Genomic DNA, 21,599 nt, shown 5'->3' on the forward strand with positions numbered 1-21,599 from the left:
GCAGAAAACATAGAAGAGTGGCTGAGTTAAGGGTAAGAGGGGGTTTTGTAAAGCCTGTTTATTTTTTTAAAATGAGTTGAAGTATTTAATATTTTTACCACCATTTACGTGGTTTTGGGGAACCCAAATTATGTCACAATCTCATGCCAAAACTAGCCAAATTTGTTTGAGTTGAGTGTCTTTCTTCCACAAACCATATTTTGTTGATACTTTAAATGTCATTTTAAATGTTTTACTGAAACATGTATTGATGAAAAGAAACAAAAAAACCACAAAAACACAAAAACAAAATGTCATCTTGACAAAAGATTTATACATGACTCAGAAAGTATTTATTTCAATTTTGTACCTTTCCATTTTAATACATATACTGTATTGACTCAACTGAGATAATATAAACAGTCCATTTTAATAATAATGGTTGTGTCTTGTTGATTATTGTTCCCTGCCAGATTCTTTACACAACTTTATGAACTTTAGCAGTTTCAGTTAGAAACAAGTCACATTAGGTAGTAATTATTTATCAGGCACATTTCATAAACATATGTATTAATTAATCATTTAATTAAGCCCATGCTTAATTAAACTGTTGGAGAACTTCATCTATAATTATTTAGTACAACTGAATTTCAGCATGGAATCTCTGCCGTCATCTTCTGTTTATCTGAAAGCCATTTTTCCAAGCTAAACCAAGCTTCAAATGGTTGTGGTAGAAGATAACAAGACTGCATGATGTTTCACTACAATTGCAAGATAAAATATATAGGTCAGCTAAGAAAACTAGATCACTCCCATTTATTTGAAAGGAAAGCAGACTGTGCTTCTATCTTCTATTGTTATTTGTGATTATCCACAGTGTGATATTTTTCTTTAACTTCATTCATATAGGATTCATTCTAATGATAATTTTCTGGGAAGGGACAACTCAGCTCATGTCCTTAAATAAGTTTCTTTAAAATGACATCTTTCTAGATATGTTCCATAATTCTTTGTAATTATTGTCAAAGATCCCAGATTCAGGGAGGCAATATACAGTCTTCATGTCTACACAATATGCACATTAATTGGCTATACAGATGCATATTGTTAGATTTCATATATATATATAATGGTATTAACTAAAAGCTGCTTAGAATGATGTAGTTATCCCCAAAAAAGCAACACTGTGGAATTCTAATAGTCTTGTCAAATTTTTGGAGATAAGTACATTCAAGATAGTTATCTTTAAAACTAAGGCCTCTCCCTCATGTGTTCACTTGCTGCCCAGCTGGCCTTTTCACACAGCGCTCATCAGCTGGAGCTGCGTGCGCGAATTCTGGGGTCTCTGCCAAGCCCCAACACCACCGCAGCTCCAGCTGACTCTTCCCCTGTGTGGCTGCCGGCCACCTCTGAGGCTGCCAGAAGCCCCACTTCAGCTGGAGCTGCACGTGACGATCCCAGGCCCTCAGCAGAGCCAACACCGCAGCTCCAGCTGACTTTCCCCCAGGCCTCTCTGTTGCTGCTGCCACTATCTCCTCCTACTAGTCTGCTTGTGGACCATTTCTAAACACATTACAGGCCAGATCTGGCCCACGGGCCTTGAGTTTGACTTGTGAAACTCAAACTCAGAGGGTTGGACTAGAACAGACATGTCAAACTCACAACGTCACATCATATTACTGAATTATCATTGCATTCTCAGTAGCCCAATGAACAAAACAAATAAAATCCCCTAGGTAGAAAAAAAAAACCAGAAACATTGTCCATCCCCAATTTGTACATTTTAGAATGAAGACTACATGACATATTGACCCTAAGGCTGGACGCTGATTGAGATGGAATAAAATTAGGTGGCTACTTGAGTGACTTAATTAGTGAACAATACAAAAGCCATGTCCTGGGGGGGGGAAAGCTATTGCCATTTGTTTATATTCCAAGCATAGGGCAGGGGACCAAACTCAATTTCATTGAGGGCAGCATCAGCATTATGGTTGTCCTCAAAGGGCCAGTTGCCTTCTCTCCCTCAGGCTTGCCCCACAGAAGCCTCTTCTGTCTTATCCCCTTCTCTTCCTCAGACTTGCCTCACAGAAGCCTCTTATTCTATCCCCTTCTCTCCCTCAAGCATGCCTCACCAACATCTCCCTATCACATTCTTCCCCCACTCCTCCTTCCCACTAAAACCCCTCCTTTTATATCCTCTCCTTCTCTACTCCAAGTGTTCACTCACTGCCTGGCTGGCCTTTACACACAGCGTTCATCGGCTAGAGCTGCATACACTGATTCTGGGGTCCCCACCAAGCCCCGGCAGCCCCACAGCTTGAGCTGACTCTTTTCCTGAAGACTCCGTGTGGCTGCCGGCCACCCCTTAGGGCCCCGGAAGCCCCAATCAACTGGAGTTTTGCACGCCGATCCCAGGGCCTTAGCAGAGCCCCAGCAACACCACAACTCCAGCTGACTTTCCCCCAGGCCTTTCTGGTGCTGCTGCCAGTTCAGCTCACACACACACACACACTATGTACTCAATCACCTCCTCCTCCTAGTCTGCTTGCTGGCCATTTCTAAACATCTCTTAGGCTCGATCTGGCCTGTGGGCCTTGAGTTTGACATGTCTGGCATAGGGTAGCACAATGGGTATGTAAGTGGTACTTTGGTCAAACAGTTTCTCATGGGAGTGAGACTGTTTCACAATTGGGCAACTTTTTTCCACTAGTGTTCTAAATTGGTCACATTACAATATTCAATTAGGGAAAGTCAAGTAGCAATTTGCCAGGCAGTTAAACATTCTTTCTCTTTCATTCATTCATTTGTATCTACAATATTATGGTGGCAAATCACAAATTGTACAGTACATGTTGTAAGAAACCATGGAGTTCATCTGCTTCAATCCATTGCCCAGGGCAGGAATCATTTACTCTAGCATCCTCAAACATTATTGGGATTTCACAGGAAAGTTGTCAGTTGAAATTAAGGCACTATGTCCTTTGTATTTCCACGGTCAATTTAAACCATCAGAAAAAGAGAACAGGTTAACTAGGCATAACTTCTTTTTGATAAACCCATTCTGGCTTCTGCTGAATAATATATTCTTTTCTAGATGCTCATGAACTATCTGCTTAATAAATTTGCTCAAATTTTGCCAAGTAGTGATGTCAAGCTGACCATTGTTATGTTTCTTTTGCCTACCTTTTTGAAGATAGAAAAAATATTTGCTCTGGCACTACTCTCTATTCTCCATTTCTCTACAATACAAAAAGAGTTCCAATATGAGCTCTGAAATTTCCTTTATGTGTCATTGATATAATTGATGTGGTTTAGGAGACACAATCTTTTTCATGGTAGATAAGTGCTCCCTAACAATCTCTATTTAAGTTGCCACTCCCTTCTTGTGTTAGTCATTGTGCTTATGTCCAGCTGAACTATGGAGAAGACCAAGGCAAAAGAAGGCAGTAAGATGGAAGACTTTTCCTATCACCATCCTATTGTCTTCTCCAAGCAACGAGGCTACACAATCCTTTTTCTTCTTACTCCTAACATAATCCAAAAGCCCATATGATGCTTTTAGCATTCCTTGAGTATAAATTCATTTCTGAATGTCTTTTTGCAGATAATACTTCTTGCTAATACATATCTTTGGTGACACGTATCTACTATTTTCTATATATGCTTAACTTAGTTCAGTCAAATGATCCCTATTGTAACCTAATAGTTTCCTAACATGCCCCCATTTCTTCTTTTAATTTGGGGAACTTGCAGTGTTGGCTGAGTTGCTTTTTCAACAGATGTCCAGGTAATTGAAGTTTCCCATTATTAGTACATCTCTCCATTCTGAAAACTTTGTAATTTGGTCCAGGAGCATTACTCAGACCTTCTGCCTGGCTTGGCAGTCTATAGCACATCTCTCACAATAATATCATTATTGCTTTTTCTTACTTGTATTATTTGTATTTTTATCTAAATGCTTTTGACTGGATTCTCATGCTCAACTTCTTGGTTCTGTTCACATATCTTCATTTCCTTCACCTTTTATACCACTCTATTTCTTTTGTTTAGCCTGTACCTTTTGAATTAGTTGCATCCTTCAGTCTTTGCATTCCATTCATGTGTTTCTCTTCTCCCCAAGTTTTTGTTATACTACATATCATATTAGCCTTCCTATATTTAGACCTCCAATTCTCCCCATTTGTTAGCAGTACTCATACAGAAACACCCCCCCAAAAAATGAGTCATATAACATGACTGATTTCTTCCTGTTTTTTTTAATGTTTTATTGGTTTTTAACAATTACAATCTTTAGTGCTTAGTAAACAACATATTGTCTGTTAATTTAACATTAACTTCTTCAATATAAATCTGTTCAGTACGGCACAATCCAGTATTTTTTCCCTGATCCTCCTTTCTTCCCCATATTTTTTCCATTTTCCCCTCATTGCACAATTACAATTCTTTCTACCGTTAATGCATACAAAGTTAAATATAAACATCCTCATATTTTACTAATATTATACAAATAACAATAATATCAATTCATAAATCAATATCCTATTTTTCATGCTCTTATTAAAGTTTGATTTCCCATCAATTTTTAAATATCTTTGTCAGTTATGATTTTATCAATATTAATTACATTTATATAGTTAAGATTTTATTCATACCAGCCATCCTCTTATTTCATATTTCCCATATAAAAAAAACTATTTTAATTCTAAATCATATCTTTCGTTATAAAAGTCTAGTTATATCTAAGGGTCATCTGTTCTTTTAATCCTATTCAAATAAATATTTAATCATATAATGTCCCCTCTAATAGGTCAAATCTTTTGTTTTTTAAGTCTAACTCTTTCTTTCTTTCTTTGTCAAATAGCTTTCCAGGCCAAGGTAATTAAGTCGCCCAGGAATTTTCTTTCTATTTTTGTAGAAGTTGCTTGGAATGAGGAAGACAATTTAGGTAGAATTTTTTTTGGGGGGGGGGGAGTCTGCCCATTTATATTCCTTAAGGAACTCCCACTTTCCTTCTCCCCCACTTTCTCTTTTCATTTTTTGTCTCCCAAGTTGTGACAATTCTACTGACAGCTCTATATTCCATTTTTTTAAATCCTCTTATCATCAGATATATTTTGCAGACTTAAGGAGTAAAGCGCCTTTTCCATTTTTGTTGTTATGACTAAGTCTTGCAGTATTTTATTTGTATATGGTAGTTTATATTTCCCTTCTTTTATCTCTTCCATCTCTGGATCAATTTCCTCTGCTTCATCTTCTGATTTCTGGTTTATTTGTTCATACTTTGTAATTGTTGTCTGGGAAGTTTCTAATTGTAGATTTAATTTGAAGATTTGCTCATTTATATTAGCTAAATTGTTTTTAGTCTCATTATGGTTTCTTTTTGTATCCTCTTTGTGTGCGACAATTGTTTGATGAATTAGTTGTAGCATAGAGTATATTTCCTTCTGAAATGTGTTTATTTTTTCTTGAGGCATCATTCCTGGAGATCCTTGGTTAGCCTGGGTGGGGGCTTCAAATGGAGGTGCAAGATAAATTTTCTTACCACTTTTAGCTCGGTGTGAAACCTCCATTTTGTTTTTCCCCCTCCAGCTAATCTGTCAAAACCTTTATGTTCTCCAAATATAAGTCTTGTCTAGTATCATCAATCTTAATAAGAGTAGAACAAAATTTCATCTAGTTTTCTAGTCTTTATATGTAGCCTTCATAGTCCAATAGATTCTAGAATATGAGTCCAGTCCTAAAAGCAATATTTTATAGTGATCCTTTATCTCAGGTGTCCAAGAATTGTCAGTCAGGCAAGGTTCAAAATGTTCAATCACCCTAAAAACAGTTCAAAAGTCTCTCCCAGAAGTCAAAAGTCAAATTTTTCTTTCTCTCCCAATAGTTCTTGAGATTAAAAGTCCAAGCTCAGTAGGTGTTTATAGTCCAAGAAGGTCAGGGTGATAAGTATGCCAAAATATTTTCCTTTATTGCCAGCTGTTCTCCATTGAGCTAGGAGTCACCAAGCAGCCAGAAAGCTAGCTGTAGTGCTATACTCAAATCCATCACTAGATGTCATTCAAAATCCATTTTCCACTCTTAAGACAAAGGGTTGATTTCTCATATTTCACCTCAATGTTTTTTTCTAAAGAGAAAATCTTAACAGTTATCTCAGTTCTCAAATTTATCAGAACTGTAACTTTATGTTACTTCCACTTCATTATATATTTCTGTCCCCCATAAAAGAAATTAAAATGCCACTTCCATTCCTCTGGAAGAGTGGGGCTACCACCCCTTTCCTTCTCACGCTTGGAGGTTTTTAGTTTCTTGGGAGCCTTTCCCAGGAAATTCAGTTGTAGACTAGTAAAGAAAGGATCAATATTCTCACCCAGTTCCAAACATGCTGTTTACGATGTTAATTGGTGCTTTTCTTCTTCGGTTGTCAGTGGCTAATGGCTGGCCACAAGAATGTAGCCCATCTTTCCCCTGCCAGTTTGGAGGGCTTTCCTCAGATCAAACGGAAAGACCGCCATTTCTCCGTGATCGACAAGGCACCCCTCCTTCATCGCCTCTCCAGGGCGACTTTAGACTTCCTGCGTCCATCTCACCACAACGCAAACCGGAAGTCCCTGATTTCTTCCTGTTTTTATGAGCTCATTGTTGAGTGCCTCCACATCCTGTATATCAGTCCCAATCCCAGTCTCATTCCTTTGTATTTAAGTATTTTGGGGTCTCTTTTTTCTCTTCCCACAATTCAGTTTAAATTCCTCTAGATCAGATTTACAAGGTGCCTTTCAAATACATTCTTCTCAGTTCTTACACAACACATCCCTTATCTTGCAAGTGTATTCCTCCATCATGGATGTCATGGTTCCAAAAGATGAAACTCTTCAAAGAACTTTGAGGCATTGTTTACCTTAAAAGAATGTTTAATCAAGCAGCTTCCAGCCAGAATCTGAATTCCTCTCCCCTAAACATATAGTATCAAAGCACAATTCCCTTTGACAATGGAAACACATCCCATTATTGAAGATTACAAACAATCTACCATCTAAAGACATTTGTGTAGGCAATTGATTTCTTCCAGTATTTTTCTTTCTTCGTGGGCCACAACAAACTGGAAAGAAGTGAAGAAAACATCACCTGTGCTCCTACTTCTCTATCATCTCCAATCTTTCATTGCCCTGTGCAATGTCAAGATGTGTCCAAATGTGTCATTTGTTCTTACAGTTCAATAGAAAAAAATATTTTTCATTTGGTTTCAAGAGACTTGGGAGCCTGCTACACCAAGAACATGAGCCCCAGGAAAGCAACGTGACAGGTATGTGGCCAAAATTATCATGTGCTAAGTGTACAAGGAATGTTATTGGATAGTTGGGAGTTATACAGAAAAATAATTGGGAAGAAAGATGAAATTGTCAACTCTTGATGGTGAAAACCTGAACAAGAACACTGGACTATATTTTATATTTTACACTCTTGTGTAAAATGCAATTAAAACTATTATTGTCTTATAAGAAGGTCCAGAACTTTGGGCAAAGGTATATCTAACAACATGGGCCAAATGGGTGGGTGAAATACTACTCAAAAGGCATGGCCCAATGATTCAGCATTTCTCTCCTTAATGGGTTTATTTCCCTGTTGTTATAAGATAAAAAGATGGAGAAAAAAGTGGCAAAATAAATGGAAAACAATTTTGTCTGAAGAGCCCCATAAAGTTGTTCAAATGAAGCACAACAATTGTACAATAAAAAGCTTCATCTGGAAGCATTCATAGCTCATTCCCCAAATAATGGCTCTTACTTGATACTTTCTTCCATATGGCTGAAAAGTACAAATTTAGTCTCAAAAATATTTTATTCCAAAATCCATACTAGGTTAGAAACTGAGTGCGCTCTCCTGTTGCCCGGGGGGGGGGGAGGACCTTTAATGTGAAGAAATGGTTGTTCATGCTGAAAATTTCTATTGCAAAGAAATTTAATTGCAGTTTTGACTGAAGGGAAACTGCAAACATTCTGAGGCTGAGAATAAAGCACATGAAAGATTTATATAGTTTATTTATTCAAATGCAAGCATGGAACTGTTACTGAGAGCTATGATACATTCCTATTAACTTTTACTGGCTGAGGTACTCTCACATTTTTCTTTTTATTCTTAATTTTGTGTCTTTCTTATTCTCTTCCCATTGTATGTATTGGGAGAAGGATAAATAAGAAATATTACTTATCTTAACCGTTTGATGTAAAAGCCAGAAATATAATGGTGATATCCTTTATTACAGTGAGCCTTATTAATGTATCTTAATTAACAATTGTCTAACTGATGAGGAAAAAGAGAAGCAAACCTTACATGGAGCATTATTTCATTACATGAAATTCATAAAGATTTCCCATCTCATCCTCTCCTTTCTTAACAAGGATTTCCAGATTCATAGGATTTGGTGAAAGACACAGTACAAAAACAATTCTTTTGGATTTTTATTTTATTTATTTAATTTATTTAACAGTATCAGTTCATTTTATTTTTCCTAGACCAGCTCTGCAAGCAGAATTTACATTAGCATTTACATTGCTTTTTTTCTTCACCTCCTGAAATGACAGAGGCTTGACTTTTTAAGTGTTTTGTAGTATTTTTTTCTCTTTCCTACTAAATATCATAACCAAAGATGTCTCTAACTGCACATATTTTGCCAGTTGAATTGTTGCTTTAACATGTATGTATCTATCATTATTTCTAATTAATCTAAAATCTATTTACATCCTATGTTAGAGATAAGAAAAAGGCTAGAGATGTACTAGTTCTCTTCTCTCTAGAAAAAAAAACCCAAACACAAAAAACAGAAGCATCCCATTTAATAAAAAGGATGTGAGGGGGATCTGGATAGCAGAAACGCTACTGTGAGACAAAAATCTATCAGTGATGCAAAAGCTGGTTAAGTTTTGGAATCCCACATCTGAGGCTTTTTTCTAGGTAAACTGTGGTTTGGGGTTTGGGGTTGTTGTGGGTTTTTTTTAATGCCATGGGTTAGTAGTTGAATGAACTTTCCCTTTATTCTGTCTTTTGGACAAATTGCACCAGCAGACTAGAGGCTTTTTGGTCTTTGACTTCTGGCAGGGCACCGCATCTAAGCTGCAAATACAGTGCAAAAACTCTAGAGAAATTCCCTGGCTGAGAAATTCTGTTGTTGAAGTTCACTCATCTTAAAGTTGCTGTAGTGCTTTGCTGCCATCTGGAGTTTTGTGGAGTTTTACAACCAGTTATGGCTGCTAAAAACAACTCCTAATACATGTAGTCCTCAACTTATAACAGTTCATTTAGTGACCATTCAATTTTACGACACTGAAAAAAGTGACATGACTATTTTTCACACTTACCACCATTGCAGCATCCCCATGGTCACGTGATCAAAATTCAGACACTTGGCAACTGATTCATACTTATGATGGTTTCAATGTCCCAGGTCACGTGATTCCCTTTTGCAACCTTCTGACAAGCAAAATCAATGGGGAAGCCAGTCATTTAAATCTTTGTAACTAACTTAACAACTGCAGTGATTCCTTAAGGGCAGTAAGAAAGGTTGTAAAATGGGGCACTTAACAAATGCCTCACTTAGCAACAGAAATTTTGGGCTCAATTGTGGTCATAAGTCAAGGACTACCTGAAGTTGTCTGCAGGCTCTGGCCTATCTTCTCAGCAGCCTGCCCAGAACCTGTCCTTGCCTTCTGAAACCAACTAGGGTCGACCCACCTATTGGATTCTTTCTCTGTGGGTGAATGTGACTCCCACATTAGCAGCTTTTTGGTAATCAATGCTTTAAAGAAATCCAAATATCATAATTATTAAGCTATAATTGTCATTAATAGAACCAGGTTAGTGTAGTGGTGAGACAAGGGGAAAACTATGAGTTCTGATCCTGCTTTGGGTACAAAATCAGTTGGATGACTTTAAACTAGTCACCCTCTCTTAATGGCAATCTGCTTTTTGAAATCTTGCCCCCAAAATTGCAGTGGCTTGGCCAGGCAGTCACCAGGAGTCAACACTGACTCGAAATCATTAAAAAAAAAGTCATGAACAGCTTATTTGCGCTTATTTATTTTATTAGTTTTCACTACACTTTATGAAAGCGTTGGTATTTTAAGGATTGCAGATGTGCAAACGGTAGTGACCGAAAGCTTCTCTTGCTTGGGACTTCAAATGCACAAATAGCGGACTTATCCTTACGTGGATTTCAACAATGGGAAGGAAATTGCGTCCTTCAATATCAATTACAAGGCGGAATAAAAATTGCGGTAGATAAAAATGGGTTTCGCGCTACTAAATAATTACTTCAAAACGCAAGACACTTACCCGCCCCAAAAGTAAAACACCGTAAAAAAAAAATCCAACATCTACAGAGATAATTAGAGAACTTAATGTAGTCTTGATTGAGATCATCTGTTCTGCGGCCTAATCAAAGAAGGAAAAAAAATAGCTTTTGATTTTTGGCCATTCCTTCGGATTTACCCTCGCTTTTTCTTTTCTTCGCCTTCTTTTATCGGGCACTTAGGTTGGACGCCTATAAAGCGGCGGTCGCGGATGTGGTTCCGCGCCGGAAGTAGCGAAAGGTCCCCTCTTTTCCCGCAAGATGGCGATGTTGGCAGAACGTGAGTATGATGCCTGTTAAAACGGAGTAGGTCGAAAACAGCGTGAGATATGGGGGTAATTGGCAATCCCTTCCCCCGCTTCTACGCCTGTGATCATTATGAGATGTCTGTGGTTTGTGTAGATCAGCTATGGTAAAGTGAGATTTAAATCTATGTCCAGGCAGGATCTTTCTTCCAGTATGGGACGATTAGATATTGATGCCCATAAACAAAACATGGGAGTAGCAGCTGCTTCATTTTTTTTTCTTCCGCTAGGTTTCAAAAGCTTTCAGTCTCCAAATCTTTGTTTGGTTCTAGTTGAAGATTGCTCGAGCAGGGGATTGGACTAGAAGTCCTCCAAGGTCGCTTTCAACCCTGTTCTATCTTCTGTGAACATCTAAAGCCGTGTTTCTCCCCGGATGACGACTAAGTGACAGCACAGTATTATCTGCATCTTTGCTTCATTTAATAGTCGTTCAGATTTTCATAGCCACAGAACGTATATAGACGTCTGTGCTGTGCATTTAAGCAGATCATTTTTAAAGCTACTACCAGTGCTTATGCTGCCCCCACATGGTATCAGAGGAGTTAGAAACAATATTGAGATTGGGGTGAGGGAGGCTTTATCTTTGTAATTTGCTTTTTGCTTCAAGTTACAAAGGCTGAGTTGGAGAAGCCATAGAAAATGCTTCAAGACAAAGATTAGAGGAGACATAGAAAAGCTCAGATTGAATGCTGGTGTTAAATTTATCTGTAAACAAGTGGACAGTGCTGCTATATTAGTCAGTGCAATATCTGGAGTCAAACAGGATATCTGAGGAGTCATCTCACACCAGTAGGATTGGCCATCGCACTCACTCTAGCAGAAGAGGCATGCTTTGGACCCCGTCTGCCAATAAATTTTGGCTAGTGGCATCCAGGAAAAGAGGCTGTGTCCCTGACACTTTGGAAATTTCTGCTGCCAGAGATAACATCCACCCCAACCTTTTGGCCTTCCAGAAGGGTCTTAAAACTGGCATTTCCAGCTGTCCTGGGGGCCTAGAGTGGGAGTGGCTGATGAGGAACAAAGAACATACCACCCCTATGCCACTCATCCTCTTGGTTTTTAGTTTATATTCAATCCTTGTTAATTTTAATTGTTTTCAAATTTATCTTTTTATATTTTGTAAAGTGCTTAACATCATCTCAATAAGCAGCATATAAATTGAATAAATAAAAATTCTAAATTTATACTGAATTAAATTTGAGTGTTTGATATCAGAAGTATAATATACATTTCAATTATCACTATTTATCAGAGGCAATTCCTATTTCCTATCCCTTGTTCTTCATCAGTATTTTTTCTTAGAACAGATTTAGGGAATGCTGTAAATCAATGTGTGTGCAAATAGAGATTCACAAAATTACTACAAAATGGCAAACTTGAATGCAATATTAGTTGCATTAAACATTTGTCAGTAAATTGCTTAAAATTGCTTGTCAATCATCCTGCCTGGTATCTTAAAATATTGACCATTTCTTGTTCAAGCTGTTTAGAAAAAGATTGCCTACTTTCATTTTTTTGGTAAATAAACTTGCTTTTCTGGACATAATCCAAACATGAAAATAAGTATTTTTAAAATAATTTATGGTGAAAAATGTAAGTCTACCATTAGTCCTCCAATTTTTAATTGTGGAATTTGAGAGTTACTTGTTGATCTCCCTTATAAGCGAGTATAGAATATTCTGGGAAGAGATTATAATATCCTTTATATTAGGAAATACTATACTTATTGACTTGGTTAGTCTGTTTTCTCGCATCTTTTTGGAGCCTTTTCCTAATCTCTCTCTCTTCACAGAATTGAGTACATCTTGTTGAGATTCCCAGTGCCTTGTGTATTCATTGCCTAAAATGTTCTTTAAAAATCTTTACAGAAAAAGTGCTTTGATTAGGAGAAGCACTACTTGTGAAGAGGAAAGGCTTCCTATTTCGATTTTGAAAATATGACTAGATTTTACTTCATTTTCTCTTGTAGCACGTCGCAAACTGAAATGGTCTGTGGATCCCCGGAACAGTGCTTGGAGTAAAGATGAATCAAAATTTGGCCAGAAGATGTTGGAAAAAATGGGATGGTCAAAAGGCAAGGTAAATTTGTAGGTTGAAAATAGCTGCTTAAGTTTTCTTTAGTATTTTCAGGGTTAATTAGAGAACAACATGTTTATGAAATAAAATAAGTATTATAAAAGTTGCCAGAATAAGAAATTAAATGGGGATCATTTGCCCTTTGGCCTTCCTAACAAGGATCCTCTTACTTTCATCTGGAACAAATTACTTTTCAAATAAAATCTGAAGTTTACTGCAAACTGATTTCCCTTGACATAAGAACTCTGGATAAACTTCCTGAAGCCACTATCCTGAATCCAATTATTAAAGCTTGAAGATGTGCCTCAACTTGAACTTTCATTACAGGAAAGATGTCCCAGTTAAATTCTTACATTTGGACTCCCTTATGAGTGCAAAGCTGATGCAAGCAGAAGCACCTTCTAGACCCATTTGTTGCCTAAGAATCAAGAGTCATTGAGAAATTATACCTCAAGAGTTTTCAGATTAGTAAGAAAAAGCTTCTGTCTCATACAGAAGGAGCAACCGTGGGTACTCGCTTCCCTTTCTCTGCAAGAATGGATGATTGATTTCTGGTTGCTAGTTGTTTGAGTATGTGTGGGTTTTGTTTTGTTTTCTAATTATTTCAACCTGTTGAGAATCGGATTGAAAAAAAAGACAAGAAAAGGAAAAATTGACACCCTTCTGCACACTAAAAAAACATGAGGTTCTCCAAGACAGATTTGTTTGTCATTTGTTTCCACTAGGGGCTTGGGGCTCAAGAACAAGGCAACACAGAGCATATTACTGTTCAGGTGAAGAACAACACATTGGGATTGGGAGCTTCGGTGAGCCAGGAGGTAAGTGGAGGTAATAGAACTGAGACTACACAGACTCATAGCTCAAGCGCTTACACACACACACACACACACACACACACGCATATAAATCAAGTTTTTTATTAGGTTTTTTGTTGTCCTGTCTGACCCATCGCGACCCCATGGACAACGTTCCTCCGGGACTGCCTGTGCTCTACCATCTTCTGGAGTCCATTTAAGCTCACGCCTACTGCTTCAGTGACTCCATCCAGCCACCTCATTCTCTGTAGTCCCCTTCTATTGCCCTCAATCTTTCCCAGCATTAGGCCCTTCTCCAGTGAGTCCTTCCTTCTCATTAGGTGGCCAAAGTACTTGAATTTCAGCTTCAGGATCTGGCCTTCTGAAGAGCAGTCAGGGTTGATCTCCTCTAGGACTGACCGGTTTGATCGCCTTGCAGTCCAGGGGACTCTCAGGAGTCTTCTCCAGCACCATAGTTCAAAGGCCTCAATTCTTTGGCGCTCAGCCTTTCTTTTTTTTTTTTTTTTATTGAATTCTTTTCAAAAATTTTACAAATAAACATCCACCCCCCCTCCCAAACCACCCCACCCTCCCCCCCCCCGACTTCCCAGAACTGAATATAGGATTATTTAACAAATTTTAAAAAATAACGTATACAATTTATAAGATAATTAATAATAATAATAAAAATCATAATAATAATATATATAATAATAATATACGTAAAAAAAAAGGAAAGAAGAAAAAAGGGAAAAAGAAAAGAGAGAGAGAAAGAAAAAAGAAAGAGGTAGGCGAAAAATAAAACATATATAGAAAATTATATAAATAATAATACAGAAGAAGAAAGAAAGAAAGAAAAAAAAAACAATCATTACAAGTTATAAAAAGGCTAAATAATATTTTTCCATATCTAAATTATGTTGTATAAAATTTATCCATTTTTCCCATACCGCAAAAAATTTCTCTTGAGATTGCTCCTTTAAAAAAGCCGAAATCTTTGCCATTTCTGCCAAATACGAAACTTTATAAAACCACTCTTGTAAAGTAGGCAAGGATTCCTTCTTCCAATATTGTCCTATTAACAGCCTAGCGGCTGTAATCAAATTTAACATCAATATAACCTCCCTAGCATCACAATCAGTGACAATACCTAATAAAAATAATTGCGGAGTAAATTTTACCCTCCTTCTAAAAATTCTCTGAATATTCCACCATATCTTAATCCAAAAAGCTTTTATATGCTTACACGTCCACCAGATATGATAATAAGTAGCATCCAAGTGTCCACATCTCCAGCATTTCGGCTGTAAATTAGAGTACATAATGGACATTTTCTTTGGATCAAGGTGCCATCTATAAAACATCTTATAAAAATTCTCTCTTAAATTTTGCGCTTGTGTGAATTTAACATTTCTTGTCCAAATAAGTTCCCAAATATCCATTGAAATCGATTCACCAATATTCTGTGCCCATTTAATCATACAATCTTTAACTAATTCAGATTCTGAATCCAATTCCACTAAAACCCCATAAACTCTCTTAATATGGGTTGGCCTTTGATCTCTTACTTGTTTTAGGAGAGTTTCATCTTCTCTAAGCCAGCCCATTTTACAATCCATCTTCCATCTGTCCACTATTTGTCTATATTGGAACCATGAATAAGTTAGATTTTCATGTATTAATTCTTCCAAAGATTTTAACTGCCAGTCTTGGCCATCCCATCTAAGTAACTGTGCATAAGAAACCATATCCATATTAACCCCTTTCCTTATACCTTCTATGGCATGCCGAGGTATAGCCCATAATGGTATTTTAAAATCAAATTTATAATACTTCCTCCACACTCTAAGCAAAGAGATTCTTATAATATGAGACTTAAAAACCCGATCTACTTTTTTATTAAATATTAAATAGGCATGCCATCCAAAAAGTAAATCCCAACCTTCCAAATGAAGTATTTCTATATTTGTTAAATTCACCCAATCGCTGATCAATGTTAGTACTACAGCATCATAATACAATTTCATATTTGGTACCTTGAGTCCACCTCTCTCACGAAAATCTTGCATTATTTTAAGTTTCACCCTTGGTTTTTTCCCTGCCCAAACAAATTTATTAATACCTTTTTGCCATTCATCTAAATTACGATCACTCTTTAAAATAGGTAACATTTGAAACAGAAAAATAAACTTTGGCAGGACATTCATTTTAATAACTGCAATTCTACCCATAAGGGATAACTGTAAATTGTTCCAATTTTTTAAATCCTTCTGTATCTCCGTCCACAACTTTTCATAATTATTTTTATACAGTTTAACATTGGAAGCAGATAATGTAACCCCCAAATATTTTACCTTATCAACAATTTCAAAATCTGTTAACTTAACTAAAACCTGTTTATCACCATTAGTCATATTTTTAGCTAATATTTTGGTCTTATTATTATTAATTTTAAAACCAGAAACACGTCCATATTGTTGGATCAATTGTAATAATTTTACCACCGAGCAAATAGGTTGAGACAAAGTAACAACCAAGTCATCTGCAAAGGCTCTTAATTTATATTCTTTTTTATTAATTTCTATTCCTTTTATTTCTTGAGACTCCCGAATTTTAATCAACAATATTTCCAATGTTAAAACAAACAATAACGGGGATAACGGGCATCCCTGTCTTGTACCTTTTTCTATTACAAAAGCCTCTGACAAACCCCCATTTACAATAAGTTGAGCAGTCTGTTTTTGATATATATTAGATAATACTTGTAATATATTTTGTCCAAAATTCATCTCCTTAATTAAACATAACATAAACTGCCAGTTCACTTGGTCAAAGGCTTTTTCAGCATCCAAAAATATCAAGCCTGCAGAGACTTGGTTATTCTTTTCTAAATACTCTAATAAGTTAATAATTTGTCTAACATTATTTTTCATATACCTTCCAGTTATAAAACCCGATTGATCCTTATGTATAATCTGCTGCAAAATCCCCATAAACCTATTAGCTAAAATTTTTGCAAAAATTTTATAATCCACATTTAAAAGAGATATGGGCCTATAATTTTTAGGCAATGTAAGATCTTGATTGTCTTTTGGAATCAGTGATATAAATGCATTACGCCAAGATGGAGGGATCTCTAACCCCTGTAATAAGTTATTAAACAATTCACACAACGGTTGAGTCATCTCTTCTACTAGAGTTTTATAATAAATAGATGTCAACCCATCCGTACCCGGCGCTTTGCCCAATTTCAATTGTTTAATAGCTGTAACAATTTCTTCCTTAGTAATTAAACCATTAATCTCTTTTTCCTGATCTTCTGTTAATTTAGGAAAATTAACTTTACCTAAATAATTGTTTATATCTGTAGTTTGAATATTAGTACTCTTGTATAATTTTTGGTAGTATTCTAAAAAAGATTTCTTAATCAATTCTTTCTGATAAACCAATTTACCATTATAATTTATTTTATCTATATTCCTCTGTTTCTGTTTCTTTCTTAACTGATAAGCCAACCATCTCCCTGGTTTATTAGCATTACAAAATGTATTTTGTTTCATAAATAGTAAATTGGTTGCAGCTTGATCAGCCATCAACATGTTAAATTGTGTTTTTAACAGTTTTATAGCTCCTTTCACCTTTTCATCTAAAGGATTTGAAATTAGGAGTTTCTCTTTTAATTTAATCTCCTCTTCTAAATCTTTACGTTTCTGAATCTGTTTCTGTCTATGCAAGTTATTCATTTTTATCAAAATACCACGCATAAAAGCTTTACTTGCATCCCACACCATTGACATTGATGTTCCCTTATTCATATTTAAAGCAAAATATTCCTTTAAACATTCCTTTAGTTTATGGACATTTTTTTCTTGTTTAAATAAATTCTCATTCACCCTCCAGGATCTCCTGTCTTCTTTCTCGGCAAACAGTTCCATCCAAACTGGACTATGATCAGACAATGTCCTAGGAAAAATTTTTACATTCTTCACCCTGTTGTATAAATCTGTTGTAATCAAAAAAAAATCAATTCTTGAGAAAGATTGGTGTCTATCTGAGAAGAAGGTAAAGTCCCTTTCTTCCTGGTTACGTTCACGCCAATAGTCTCTCAATTCCCAATCTTCTTTCATGTCAAAGAAGGCTTTAGGTAGCTTAGCCTGTTTAAAAAAAGTAGAAGAGCCTTTTTTATCCTTTTGTATATCTAAGACACCATTCCAGTCTCCCATTAAAATCACAGATCTATAGTCCAACAAGGTTATTTTCTGATGTAGCAACCTGTAGAATTGCTCCTGTTGCTGGTTTGGTGCATACAGCCCCACGATAAGAATTTTCTTGCCATATAAACCAAGTTCAAGCATAACATATCTTCCATGAGGATCTGATTCTAACAGGATAGCAGATAAATTCTTCTTAACATAGATTACCACACCCCCTTTTTTCCCAGGGGCGGGAGATACAAAATGAGATCCCAAACGAGGATTGTTTAAATATTTTTGGTCTTTAGATGTAATATGAGTTTCTTGCAAACAGATAATATCATTGTTGTGTTGCTTTAAATAATGGTAGATTTTTTTTCTCTTTTGAGGAATATTTAATCCATTAACATTCCAGGTCAGGAGCTTTGCCATCTCCCTTGGCCTTGAGCCTGGAGAAGATCCCCTCAAATTCTGCTACTGAAGAGTATGTTGCAGAGCTTTTGGGTCTTGCTCCTCCCACCGGCATTGAGACAATTTGCTGAGTAGATTCTTTAATTTCTTTTTCTTTTTTCTGTTGTTCTTTTTCTTTGCGTTTATGTGCTGCACGGGTCATTCTCTGTTCTTTAACCTCTGCTTGGGACATCCATACCACCTGTCCAGCAGTCATCACACCTGTACCTTCAGGTTTCTGTTCCATCTCTTTATCACTCAAGACTTTGTGCATCATGGGCAGAGGTGAGCCTGCACCCAGGACCGTTTTGTAAAAATCCTTAGCTTTAGCAACTGTATTAAGTCTGTAACGTGTCCCCGCATGGCTCAGGACAATACCCATCGGAATCTCCCATCTAAATGGCATCAGTCTTGCTTTAAGTTCATTTGCTAAAAAAGCAAAATCTTTTCTGCTTCTTAAAATTTTAGGTGGAATTTCCTTTAATATAATAATATCTTGGGCAGCAATCTGGAATCTTTTGTTGTAGAAAATTTGCAAAATCTGGTTTCGCAAAGACTTCTTAGCAAAATATATCACCACATCTCTAGGCAGATTCTTCTGTTTTGCAATCCAAGAATTAACTCTATAAATTCTTTCCACTTCCCCACGTAACTCATCTTTATCTATGTTCAAAATAACAGCCAAGTCATTAATCACCATTTCCATCAAGTCTTGGGTTTTATCTTCTTTCAGGCCTCTTATTCTCAAAGCATATTCCATCTGTCTATACTGGAACATAAGAATATCATCTTGTGAAGCTTCCACTTTTTTCTCCATATCTTGGAATTTATAATCCAAAAGTTCTACTGTTTCTTCAATTTCCTCCACTCTAGAGTGCAGCTTCACGACCACTGAAGCCACTCCAGATAAAGCTAAAAGTATATCATCCCTCAAAATAGTATTATTCTGTTCTAAAAGTTCCTTCATCTCTTGCTTCATTTCTTCCTTACTTTCAGATTTATTCTGTTCCAACAATTGCTTCATTTCCTCCCTAAACTGTGACACAGCATTTACCATTATTTCTTTAATGTCTTGTGCTGATGTACCAGATGGGGGAGGTGAAGGTGGAGTAGTTTTAGGTTGCTGCACTGGGGGTATTATTTTAAGTTGTTGTTGCCCAGTAGAAATAACAGGAGAAGAGATTACCTTAGGAGCTGTAGTGGCTGGTTGTCGTTTTGAAGCCATTTTAATTTATCTTCCTTTCTTCATAAAAATACCAGTAAAAAATAAAAAATCCAAAAGATTAAAAATAAAATAAAATAGAATAAAATAGAATCAATTTAGAAAACTCCCAGAAGATAAAAAAAAAACTTAAAAAAGAAAACAGTATTAAGCAATAATTCAGCCAGTCCGTCTTTCAAAAGAAAAACTTTCAAAACGCCATTTTACTTTCACTCTCACTTTTCCGCCCGCGAGAAAAAAAAAGAAAGCTCAAAAAATAAAAAAAAATCAGCACATACTAAATAAACTAAGTAAACTAAAAAAAAAAAAAAATAAAGCTAAACTATAAATAAAGTCCTTTAAACAGTTCTGTCCGGTTTAAAATTACTCACGGTTACTTTAAATACGGAGATGGTAGCGGCGTTTCGCTTTGTTTCCGAAGAAACAAAGACAGCTGAGAGGCGGAGAAGGCAATGAACTCCGAGGGAGCACTCTTTCTACCCCCCTAAAATGTCTCTGCTTTTTAGTATGCTGTCTAGATTTGCCATAGCTTTCCTCCCCAGGAGCAAGTGTCTTTTAATTTCTTGGCTGCAGTCCCCATCTGTGCTGATCTTGGAGCCCAGGAAGATAAAATCTGTCATTACCTCCATTTCTTCCCCATCTATTTGCCAGGAATTGAGAGGGCCGGATGCCATGATCTTGGTTTTCTTAATGTTGAGTTTCAAGCCAACTTTTGCACTCTCCTCCTTCACCTGCATCAAGAGGCTCTTTAGTTCCTCTTCACTTTCTGTCATTAGAGTGGTATCATCTGCATATCTTAGGTTGTTGATATTTCTCCTGGCAATCTTAATTCCAACTTTTGATTAATCTAGCCCTGCCTTTCTCATGATGTGCTCTGCATATAAGTTAAATAGGCAGGGCGACAGAATACAGCTTTGCCGGACTCCTTTCCCAATTTTGAACCAATCAGTGGTTCCGTGTCCAGTTCTTACTATTGCTTCTTGACCCGTATATAGGTTTCTCGAGACATATAAGATGGTCTGGTACTTGTGTGTGATCCACACAATCAAAGGCTTTAGTTTAGTCAATGAAGCAGAAGTAGATGTTTTTCTGGATATAGAATTAATTAATTTAGCAGATGTAAAATTAAGTTTAATTTGATTGGGAAAGACAAAGTAATTACAATGCATTTTTGTTTGGTTTGACATAAATATTTTCACATGTGACTGAATTAGTTGACTGCTTATAATGATTTAGAATGTTGATAATTTTAATGTAAGATGTTTATTCAGTTCACACATTAACATTGAAATGGAAGTGCTAAAATTTGTATGATGTTAAAAAATATATAATAAATGATGATGATAATGATAATAATAATGTTGGAAGAAACCTTGTAGGTCATCTAGTCCAACCCCCTGCTCAGGCAGGAAACCCTATACCATAGAGCCGAGATGGCGCAGCAGTTAGAGTGCAGTACTGCAGGCCACTTTAGCTGACTGTGTTCAGCAGGTCAGCGGTTCAAATCTCACCGGCTCAAGGTTGACTCAGCCTTTCATCCTTCCGGGGTAAGTAAAATGAGGACCCAGATTGTTGGGGGCAATGTAAATATATATATACATTGCTTACTGGTGTACACCGCTTAGAGAGTGCTTGCACTTAAAGCGGTATATAAGTCTCATAAATAAATAAATAAATTTCAGACAAATGGCTGTCCAGTCTCTTCTTTAAAACTTCCAGTGTTGGAGCATTCATTTCTTCTGGAGGCAGGTTGTTCCACTGGTTAATTGTTCTAACTATCAGGAAGTTTCTCCTTAGTTCTAGGTTGCTTCTCTCTTTGGTTAGTTTCCATTTGTTACTTCTTGTCCTGCCTTCAGGTGCTTTGGAGAATAGCTTGGCTCCCTCTTCTTCTATTATTATTATTATTATTATTATTATTAGTAGTAGTAGTAGTAGTAGTAGTAGTAGTAGTAAATTTTTAATATCACACAAATTTTAGCACTTCCATTTCAATGTTAATGTGTGAACTGAACAAACATCTTGCATTAAAACATTCTAAATCATTATAAGCAGCCAACTAATTAAGTCCCATATGAAAATATTTATGTCAGACCATATAGTTTACAGTTAGCCAGCAAATCAGCATTGCAAGCTTTAGTTCCAAGTGCTACTCTTAGCTTCTATGAATTGCTAAACCCCAAAGCTTCTGAAGGCTACTATATCACATCAAGGATGTATGGATGTAATGATCCACAAATT

At 36.4% G+C, this 21,599-nt stretch overlaps 1 protein-coding gene across 2 annotated transcripts in view; it reads left to right on the top strand.

Annotated features, from left to right (window-relative positions):
• Positions 1-10,529: 10,529 nt before the first annotated feature.
• Positions 10,530-21,599, top strand: part of PINX1 (PIN2 (TERF1) interacting telomerase inhibitor 1) — a 49,804-nt gene continuing 38,734 nt past the window's right edge. The window contains exons 1-3 of one of the 2 annotated variants that reach the window (XM_039323545.1): positions 10,530-10,601; positions 12,596-12,705; positions 13,428-13,520. In XM_039323545.1, the coding sequence (XP_039179479.1) occupies positions 10,583-10,601; positions 12,596-12,705; positions 13,428-13,520 (222 nt within the window). In that variant the 5' untranslated portion in view covers positions 10,530-10,582. The remainder of the gene's footprint in view (positions 10,602-12,595; positions 12,706-13,427; positions 13,521-21,599) is intronic. The other variant, XM_039323546.1, reaches the window with a different exon arrangement.

Source organism: Crotalus tigris, unplaced genomic scaffold (assembly GCF_016545835.1).
Source record: "Crotalus tigris isolate CLP2741 ecotype Arizona unplaced genomic scaffold, ASM1654583v1 scf7180000024277.1505481, whole genome shotgun sequence".
In the NCBI taxonomy this organism is placed as follows: domain Eukaryota; kingdom Metazoa; phylum Chordata; class Lepidosauria; order Squamata; family Viperidae; genus Crotalus; species Crotalus tigris.